The 10,981-nt window shown below is 43.2% G+C and overlaps 1 protein-coding gene across 2 annotated transcripts in view; it reads left to right on the forward strand.

The window, feature by feature from the left end:
* The window catches only part of osbpl10b (oxysterol binding protein-like 10b), a 79,460-nt gene that overhangs the window by 63,643 nt on the left and 4,836 nt on the right, over positions 1-10,981 (forward strand). For both annotated transcript variants that reach the window (XM_066690559.1, XM_066690560.1), the window contains 4 exons: positions 3,645-4,143; positions 8,422-8,608; positions 9,067-9,249; positions 10,810-10,963. In XM_066690559.1, the coding sequence (XP_066546656.1) occupies positions 3,645-4,143; positions 8,422-8,608; positions 9,067-9,249; positions 10,810-10,963 (1,023 nt within the window). The remainder of the gene's footprint in view (positions 1-3,644; positions 4,144-8,421; positions 8,609-9,066; positions 9,250-10,809; positions 10,964-10,981) is intronic.

The raw sequence follows: 10,981 nt of genomic DNA on the forward strand, positions 1-10,981 counted from the left end.
GACTGTGGAAGAGGATAAAATACCTTAGGGGCACCGAATATAGAAATAGATGCATCTTATGACTCTTTACAGCTTAAGTGGTAAAAGGCGTTCAGAGAAAACTAAGTTATACTCATAGTACAGACGTTGTGTGTATGCTGTGTGTATAAAAGAGACTAAGTCTGTCTTGCATATGAAAATAGTTTAATTTGAAGTCTAAAAATTTGAAGGGAAAAAAAACTGGGGAAATAGGGCCCTGCGTTGGAGCCAGACTTCCCAAATCCCGTGTATCTGAGGAGAGGTGTTTAATGTAGCAAGTCAGCAGATCCCTGGGCTCCAGCACAAGATATCAGGTGGTAGAGACGTTTCAGCAGAGAGAGGCGGAGTGTGTTTTTTAATCAGATAAAACCATTATGGCACGGTTGACCTAGTTTTTAGAAGATTTACAAAATGCCATGTGTTGCAGTCTGGGGTTATGGAGATGTTGTTTTTTTCCATTTTGTCATAAAAACATTGCTAATGAGGATAATGCTCTCCTGCTTTTTGCAGCTGCATCTTGATCTGGTGTGATGGCTCTGTGTTGACATGCCAACCAGTGTCCACTAATACATTTAAAAGCTGCATGAGATGAAACGCCCATGTGGACAACAGGAATAAAAGACTTTAAGCTGGAAATTTCAGATTGGGCCCAGGATAACCTCTTAGTGGTATATCTCTATTGGATAAATTGAACACAGCTAAGCCATGAAGTTGCTTTAGGATGAAATTGGGGTGGATGTGGCTTTGGTTACCATCATAGAAATCACTGCTTCTCAGCTAATGCTCATAACTGAATCAGATCTGAACATAGTCTACCAGTCTTAACCGTTCACCTTCTCCTTGTCGTGGAAGTATTAATAGTCTCAGAAAATAGTTCAGAATGGAGTTACCCCAGATGCAAGAAGATCTGGCCTTCCTGAGTCTTGAATTCCTAGCTTTTTCCCATCGTTAGTCTTTTGAATACCTCTTGTTACTGTGCCTGAGCTGATTGTCTCTCCTTGAATACAGATAGTTGAATCAGGTCTAAACCTACAATAGCTAAAAAGTCTCATAAATTGAGGCCCATGAATAATCCCTGTGTGCCGTCTCGCTCTGCGCTCACGGATCATGCTTTTCTGATTTCCTAAATTTCCAGAGGAGGAAAACACTGGTGTCTTTAGGCGTATTGTAGTGCCGCTGTGGAAGATGTAATAGGTGGAGATTGGCAGTGATAACCCTCCAAGCGTGCCAAGGCAGTGGCCTCAGACGAGGTTCACACACGGAGTTAATATGGCTGCCCTTGATTTCCACTGAGCCGATAGGGGGGATTTTGTTTCCTTCCTGTTAGCAGAAGTGGCAGCTGTAGTTATAAAATGGTACGGTGGACAGGAAAATGACAAGTGTGGGTTACAAATCAATTGAAGCAGGGCAAGTGCGTTCTAAGGTTTAAAGATATAAAAGTCATATAACAGGTTGTGAACTCTGCAAAATCCAGAGTACTTTTACCAAGCGATTGTGTGTTTTCCCCTTTGCATTTTTTTTAAATTGCCCTTAAGTTCTTTCTGAAATTAAACTGATTTCATACAACTTCATTTTAGTTTACCTCAAACACCCATGAGTTCAGGGAAACTCTAGATTTTGATGCACAGAACCTCAAAATACTTAGGAACCTACGGTGATTATTGAAGAGCATACAAGCTTATCGAAAACAAATATTTAAAGATGAAGAATGTGTATGTTTTATATATCTCGGTGACTTTAGGCACCCCGAAGTGACTCCAAACAAACAAACAAGCTAGAAAATTCCCATTTTGAGTATTACAGTTATAAATATCTGCAGCAGGGGCATTAACTCCAAAACAATTTATCTTGTGTGCTAATAGATTGTAGTTTGGGACTCGTGTAGCTGCGGTGATTAATCTTCTAGCTGTGTTTCTTTTGCTTCAGTTAAATACATCAGAAGAGGGAAAGACATTTCCATTCTCTAAACTTTTGTCAAACTTATTTAATGAACCACCCTGCACTTGTTCCAGTAGGATTGCAGCAATCATACTGTATGCAGTCGGATGCCTACAGAATGCGTCTCAAAATGCAGAGGTGTTGGGTGCATGTCAGAGTGTGATGAAAGGTAATCGTTGGGATATTTATGGAAGCAAGCATGCAGCGGAATGATAGGGAATGATCTTGTTCTCAGCGGATTTTGATGAGGCTATTGAAAGTCATTAAAACATTTCTGTCTCTCCCGTCCTTTGTGTGTGTGTCAGCTGAGCTCCAGCTTACAAACTTTTGACAGGTTGAAGCCTACACACTCTGGCTTGCTTTGCACTTTGAGGCATCTAATTATACTTTATGGATAAACATTTTACAGTCTCCTCACTGTCACAGGTTAGAGACTCAGAATTAAAAAGCCCTGTCACTTCCCAGCGAGTGCCACAACCTTTCAAGTCTCCAGGAAGAAAATGTGGCTGTGCATGGGACGTGTAAATTTAGACCAGCCGGTTTCGAAAGGATCTGTTCAAACTTTTTGGGGAAGATGGCTCCTGTCGGTTATATTTCGTACAAGCGTTCTGGATTTGCAAGATAAAGAAACGAGAAAATAAGTTTTACACAGTGACGTAGGTACCATTCAATGGGTGTGCAACAGGAACAGAAGAACAACAATTTGATATGCTTTTTAAACATGAGCTTAGAGTAATATCAGCCAAAGACACTTTCATGTTGTAAAGCCTGTACCTTGATATTTGAGAAACAGCCTCCAATGTGTGTGATGTAGCATTAAAAGACTTGATATTTTGCTGGAAATGCATTCGGGGTTGAAACCTTGGAGCAACAGGTTAAATTATCCAATTTACTCTCTGAATCCCCTGGATAATATCTTGAATCGGTTTTTCAGATACTGTTAGTGTAGTGGGGAGCATTTTTATTTGTTGCTCGAGGGCAGAAATGACCTAGCGTTGTTGACTCCCTGATTTGATGTGCTGTTTTATGTATGGAAGTGCTGCATCATCTGAGGAGTGGAAAGGCAGATTAGTTTCTTTTGAACACCCTCAGATCTAAGGAGATTACGGAATCATATGTGTCCGTGGCTTGAAGACTTTCCCTCTTCTGAGCCGAGCTGGGTGCTGGCCTCTCCTCATCTGTATTGAAGTTTTTGCTTTGTTAAATAGTCCCCACTGAAGCAGTTTCAACACGACCGAATGCCATTAGAGAAAGTGCTGAGGTTTACAGGATTAGGACAATGACTGTGAATGCAGAAAGCCTCCTTGGTCACTCTGCAAACGCTTTTTACAGCTGCAGCTTGAAATTGGGATCTGCTATTGCATTCTATTTAGGTTTTAATTGAGAATTAAGGGTGATAATTAAATAAGTGGCATAAAAAAGGTGGTATGACTCACAATGCAATACTTTTCTGGAATGAGCAAACGCTAAGCTGAATGCACTGTGGAGAGGTACTTTTTTTGATCAACACTCTCTAACTTAGCAGTAGAAAGTCTCCTAATTGAGATACATGGTTGTTAATTAAGTGTTTCAAGTGACTGTTATGTTATCATGATTTATTACTCAATTAACCCCATGAGAAGGATGCATGATTAAAAATAATTGAATGAGTGCCTCTGCTGTACTGAGTGGGTGTGTTGCTGTTGTAGGTGGTGCTGCCCACGTTCATCCTGGAGAAGAGGTCTCTGCTGGAGATGTACGCCAACTTCATGGCGCACCCAGACATGTTCATCACCATTACGGCGGCCGCCACCCCGGAGGACCGGATCGTGCGCTTCGTGGAGTATTACCTGACCGCCTTCCACGAGGGACGCAAGGGGGCCGTCGCTAAGAAGCCCTACAACCCCATCATCGGGGAGACCTTCCAGTGCTCCTGGGACGTGCCCAAGGACCGAGTACGGCCCCTGAGGACTAACAGCTCGGCCCCGGGCCTGAGGGAGCCGGCCAGGCCGCCCCCACCGGAGCCCCGAGGCAGGGAGCCGGCTGACTGCTACAGGGTGCGCTTTGTGGCTGAGCAGGTGTCCCACCACCCGCCCGTGTCTGGCTTCTACTGCGAGTGCAAGGAGAGGAATATGTGTGTCAACGCGCACGTCTGGACCAAGAGCAAGTTCATGGGGATGTCCATAGGAGTGTCCATGATTGGGGAAGGTAGGTCTCATTCTTGTTTTCTGTGTTATTGTTGCACTTGAATTGTGGAGACTAACTTGACTGAGGTGTCGTTTTCACAGTGAAATTGTTTTAGTGAGACTCCTGAAGATGAAACCGTGAAGAGACCAGACTCGGGTTGAACCTTGATCTGGCGAATAGGTTGCTTACGATGAAAGAACAAACCACGCTCGATACAGAGCTGATCTCAGGAGAAAGCCAGCCAACCCCTCAGATTATGACAGTAGCATTGGACCATATACGAAACAACATTATTCACTTCAGGAAATGCATTTTATTTCCCACTCTAATCCTCTCTCATTCTTCTGTGACAGCGCTCTCTGTTTATACCAGCTATAATGACCCTTTTCTCCACAAACTAAGAATTTCTTAATAACGTATTCTGTGCATAATGTAATGGGGGGGGGGAAAGAACAGCACACTTCAAATTGGTCTTTGAGTTATTTTCTAGACACCTAAGGGTGGGATTGTTCCCAGATTCATGAATAAGAGCACTGTCAAGGATGCGTGATCACAGAAGTACAGCCCTGAGACATTAACTCACTCCACACTGGCTTTCTAGGCGGTACACTAGAGGGGTAACTATTCAGCAGAAGAGCTAGTATCAGTACACGTCAGTGCATGTGTTAACTGTTTAAATTGCATATACCTGAAATACAAGTTGTATTCATATATTTACGGCCTTGACAGTAATCATAACTGTTCTCAAATGCTAATGATTGCTCCTTTCAATCATAAACACGCATGACAAAACTGCTCTTGCTCTTTCCACTGAGATTTGTCCAACTCTGCCACAGTGTTAATTCAGAGTGACCGCTCCTTCGGATTTCATTTTAATCCACTGTCCTCTCTATTCCATAAGCAACACGGGGCCTCTCACATGTGTAGTGCAATCCCAAGCCAGGCGTAAACGAGAACATGTTCTCAACTGGTTGTAAATCCAGGCAGTCCTCTATTCCCTGCTGTAATTGGGAGCCATTATTAAACAGCAGACCAGGTGTGGTTGATCCCCCTGCTTTTCTTTCCATTGTGATGGTTTATTTTTTACTTCAGCTCTAGTGGTTTGGTTGTATTAGCAAGCCTTTGTATTTCCCTTATATAACGTCTGTTACATTTTAGTGATTTCCTCATGTCGCTGTCCTGTTACAGTTTCTTCTCAGTTATTAAAATGCTTTGGGGTGTTTTAATTGGCATTATAATTCACAACCGAGATGCGATAAGAGAGCGAGTTCAGCCCAGTACCTCCCACCCGTCTTTACGCACTTCATCATTCCTGTTTTGCTCATATTCCACAGAGAAATAATAGATGTCAGCAACAGCCTAGCCTAGATACAAGTATATTTTATGATAAGGCAGTTGATTCAGTATTTGAGCTTTATCATAACACTTGAGAAATAGGCTGCCGATTGATACCCACCCCCAACAAGCCAGAGTGTTAATGGCTCAGGGCCTGCTCTGCGTACAGGAACAAAATTGATATTGACTGGAGACTTTGTCCAGAGCACGTGGGGCCCGATTGAGAAATCCTCTGCTTTCATGTAGGCGTGTTCACCTCACCGTTTACAGCATGTGGAGAACTGCGAAAGATCCTCCCTACAGACGGTGTGTTTGTGCAGTATTAATGATACAGACAAAACCTCCGCTCTGCCCAGCGCCAGCCCGAGCTTGAACTGAATCGGAAACATTTGTCTTTCATCCCTCTTCACCTGAGGGCTTACTCCATTTCCTGTGGCTGATCTGAAAACCTCTACTTGGATCTGTCAAACAACTTCCCTCGAACACAAAGACACCTTATAAAACGCTGAAAACAATCAATGGAGGTTGCTTCAGGTTTTACACTTCAAGGTGTCCTCCTACACACCGACAGCAGAGCTCTCACTCCTACTGTACTGAATGGGATTGAAGAGAGTGAGGGGTTTGTTTTGTTTCTCAGGTCCCGAGTCGTACTGCAGGTATTATTAGATGGTGTTTTTTTCCTGATAAAAGCAGTGATATAGCTGTACTGTTCATGGTCCCCCCCCTTTCTAAATATAGATAGTTTCAGGCACACAAAAAGCAGTTGTAAATGAATAATAAGCAAGCAACAAATACTGAATTATTCACCTACAATGGGCTTTTGTATGCGAACAATGGAACTAGTAGTTCGTAGCAAACACTTAAGCAAACACATTATTATTATTATAGGCCAATTACAATGAGAATTGAAGTGTTACCAAAATAATATATGTATGGTACTCACATTGTACACGTATTTATTTATAAATTATAGATTCTATTACCTATGTATTTTCTGTGGAATAATACATATGTAAATCCATTCAATAAATTTTTATTTACTGTATTTATTAGTTATTGCTTTTCATCTCTGGCTGTACAGAAAGCAGTGATCTTTTGCGTTTTGCACGGATGCAGATGCACAGCGGGGCCCCATGCCTTTGCTGGGGGCACATTTATATTGTAGGAGTGGAGCGGGATGTGATTGTGAGAGAGATGCTGGTGGCTAATAGATTTTTAATCAGATGGAGCAGGGCCTGCATGTGTCAGAGCGAGAGAGCAGTGGGGCTGCAATTGACCCATCAGTGGCCATTATACCAGAGCATCGCTGCGCTCTGATGGCCCATTCACAGGTTCAGACATGGATGGTCAGCAGACTGCAAACTGTCCTCTCACCCTTCTAGCTGCCTGGTGTGAGTGTGTGTGTGTGAGAGAGATTTACATGCTTCCTACACTGGAAATGTTTCCCCTGTCTGTTGTAAACACAGTAGGATTACACAATCTGGATTAGCCACTAAAAAGACTGCCATGCTGTCAATTTGGTCCCTGGTTTGTTCCATTTTTGCCAGACACCTCCAAAACCGCATCGCTGAGATTTTATTTCCTTGGCTGGTTTTCCGTCCATTTTACTAGGTATGAATCGGACGTAGGGGATTTCCTCTGTGTTTGGTAACGTTTGATGAATTGATTACCTTCCATTTGCTTCCCCAGCAGAAAGAAAAAACGAACCCTTAATTCTGTGTAATTATCAGTCAGGCTGTGCAGTCCGTTCTCACGAAGAATCGAAATCCAATACGACACAATACAAATAAACTCACGCGCAACAAAATTGATTATGCATCAGCTTTGATGTGAATCGCACAGCTAACAAATCACAATTGTGTTTATCCCTGTTGTTTTAATGAAGAAAACGGGTAAATGTTCTGCTACTACAAGCCCCTGAGCTGAGGTTGAGAATCCCATACTTTCAAACAGAAGCAGTTTCTTTAAAACAATTTCCCCACTAACGCAAGCCCATGTGTTAGACCAGCCCCCCCACACGGCTGACAGTGTTGGCACAAGCTGCACCTCTGTCCGCAGAGAAGAATAAGATGACATGACAGTGATATCATCTTAATCACTTGATGTACAGTTACAATTGGAAAGGCTTTGAATGATTTGTTTGGGAGTCTAAAGCCACATGTAACCCTGCTATCTCCCAATACATCTTTTATTGCACGGTTTGTATGCAAACACGTATACATTCACTTAATCAATTAAATATACCGTCAGAGCAGGAGCCGAGGGACTTAGTCTTGGTGCCTCACACTTTACTTCGCTCATCATGTGATCAGCTCAGTTCCTTCTGGGGCAGCGATTTGGGCATCCCAGCCAAACTCTCTGCTCTTCACAGCAGCTGCAAGAAGAGATCTGCTTTAATACCACAGCTGTTCACTTACCTAACACAAAAGAGGGTTATGCTAATTCTGCAAAGGTTTTTCAGTACATTACGAAGCCCCAGATTGTTTGAATGTGTATTCACTGCTGAACAAATATGAGATGTGTGTGTACAGACAGTTAACACACAAAGCACCAGTTGCAGCTACTGTTGTCTCCAGAGGCGGCCCAGATTAGCTGAGGAGAACAGAATTCACGTGTGCCAGGGGAAGACAAATGAGGGTTTGGATTTATCCGTTTGATCAATAATTCCCCTGGAGAAAAAGTGCAGATTTCACTTAATTTCTTATTCCTTCTTATTCCGCAATGATTTACTCTCTAATGGGAAACTCCGCAACATTTGATGAACACTCTCGCCTCAGAGAACAGTTCTGGAGTTTGTTCTGGATCCGGATCCTTCTACTACATACTTAAAATGTATTTATTGATTGGACTCTTAGGAACTGACGCAGGGCCAGGATTGACTGTAAAAAGTGTGATTATTTGAAGAGTGTGAGAATGGAAAGGTGTTCTGTGTTGATCTCAACCTCTCCCTCTCTCTCTCTGTAGGGGTTCTTTGCCTTATGGAGCACGATGAAGAGTATGTGTTCACACTGCCTTGTGCCTACGCCCGCTCCATCCTCACCGTCCCGTGGGTGGAACTGGGGGGCAAAGTGTCCATTAACTGTGTCAAGACGGGCTACTCGGCCACCGTCACCTTCCACACCAAACCCTTCTACGGTGGGAAAGTACACAGGTGTGTGCAGTTTCACGCGTCATCGTTTTGTGCCCGAGTCCGTGTGCGCGCATGATTGTGTTAGCACGGTGTCCTCGGCGGGATTCGTTTACCCCGTGTCTTGCTGTATGGCGTGTATTCAACCCCCATGGGAGAAGAAGCCAGGCCACAGATGTCCTGTATAGAGGCATGATGCGTGCAAAAGCCATATTGTGACAGAAAGCAATAGCCAGTGATGAATTAGATGTAACTACGGAGACATTTTGTTCACTACCGACAGTGTGCCTTTCTGTATGATGCCTGTGCTGTGCCTTTTTATGGTAGATTTCAGACAATCAGATAACAAAATATCTATTTCATAATTCTTCACCCCATCAATTAACCTAAACCTAAAAACAACACTGAAGGAACTGGTTTTGAATATGGAGACCTGGGGAAACTCACTGTAACTCACTGTGTTGTTCCACGTCATGCGACAGGGTGACCGCGGAAGTCAAACACAACCCCACCAACACCATCGTGTGCAAGGCCCAGGGGGAGTGGAATGGGACCCTGGAGTTCACCTATAGCAGCGGAGAGACCAAAGTTATTGACACCACCAAACTGCCAATCATCAGGAAGAAGATCCGGCCAGTGGAGAGACAGGGGCCTTATGAATCCAGGTGAGCTCCGAAGACAATTCTTGCATTTGTCAATTGTGTTTTGATATATGCTATGAGGAAATGACCAAGGTTATCAAGACAAAATGGCACATGAGGCAGTATTGTGATGTCTTTAACACACTGAGCCTAGTAGAAGATGATGTATTTGCATTTCACCCCCAGAAATCATTCCAATTGACATTACACTGGCTTTCAGAAGAGCTGGGATTGACTTTCTTCCTCCAGCTAGTAAATTTAGTCTCTCTTTCTCTCTGTATACATTTTCCACCCACACACATGTTCTGCAAACAGACACTATTCTGAAACTCAGGAGGAGTTTATTTTTGGTACATTTCCTTTGAAATGCGTTAGTACAGCAGTCTTTGCCAGTAATCAAAGCATAAGCGTTTTGTGTCACGGTTTTAGCTTTAGATGGAAATTGGTCTTTTTTTTTTTTGAGGGGGGTCATCCAAACCTTTTACTGAATACCTCTCCCTCTCTGAATATATAATTAAGACATTTTTAAAACAAAGCAGAAAAGACATGTAATTGGGATAGTGGCCACTCAACATTTAGTGCTTTTTCTTAGCACTAAAAATAGGACTTTACCTGCATAGTGTGTTGCAGCTGGATCATCTCAGATTTAATATCCGTGGTGTGGCTGCCAAAGGTTTACTGCAAAGAGCAACTGGTGTTCAATCAGATATAAGGTTGGGAATGACCTTCTCTTTCATTTCTTCATATCATAACATGGCATCTTTATAGAAAATGATCACGTACTGCAGCTCTATTAGCTCCTGGTAATGTGTTGGGTTTTCTTTGGTTTGTTTTTGTGCATTTGGGTCAGCTAGTAGAGATTCATCTTTTAAAAAAAAAAAAAAAAAAAAAAAAAAAAAAAAAACCTGCCCTCTTTACCACAACACTATCTTAAGTGGCATCTCATTTTCACAAGTGGAGTCCTGGCCTGCAAATACCCTGCTGAGTGGCAGGACTTAAATCCTTAATGTCAAAGAGGACGATGTGATGTTTAGCTGCTCCGACGAGCCTCTTAATTACATGGACGGAATGTCAGGACAATTACAGAGTTAATTGAAACCCTAGCCAGCTACCTGATAGCTCTAATAGTGTCAGGGGCGCATTTCTTTCTTCGTTTATTTAATGTAAATGCTGGGATTGGAGAAATATAATTGAAAGTGCAGCTCCAATCCTGGGCTCTTGTCGTTGAAAAGTAAACTTATGAAAGAGGGGAGGGTTGCTGAATCTGCTGTATTGGTACAAGCAGAATTTTAAAAACTCAATTGATGTAATCAAAGCCGCATTTGAGCAGATTCACTACTTCCATCACTAGCTCCCAGGGCCTCTTTCAGGGGTTAAATAAAATAAAAATTGTCAATGTAATGACCAACAGTGTCTTTACTGGGCTACAGAGCTCTGTTTCAGTCTAGATGATGAACCCTAATTGGCCTGAGAGCTTTATTTTCTAGCTGTTCCACGTGCCGTCAGCAGGGGAGACGGGTGGGGACTGTGGGTCTCTGCGGGGCTGAGGGATGCTGACGGCCGCCCTGTGCTCCTGTGTTGTAGGCGTCTCTGGCAGGATGTGACCAGCGCCCTTAAGGAGGGCAACATTGACACGGCCACCGAGCACAAACATCGCCTGGAGGAGCGGCAGCGGGCCGAGGAGAGGCAGAGAGCCAGCAGCAACACGCCCTGGAAACCCCAGTACTTCGTCAAAGAGGTGAGAGCACATCACACT

Source organism: Amia ocellicauda, chromosome 18 (genome assembly GCF_036373705.1).
Source record: "Amia ocellicauda isolate fAmiCal2 chromosome 18, fAmiCal2.hap1, whole genome shotgun sequence".
Lineage (NCBI taxonomy): Eukaryota > Metazoa > Chordata > Actinopteri > Amiiformes > Amiidae > Amia > Amia ocellicauda.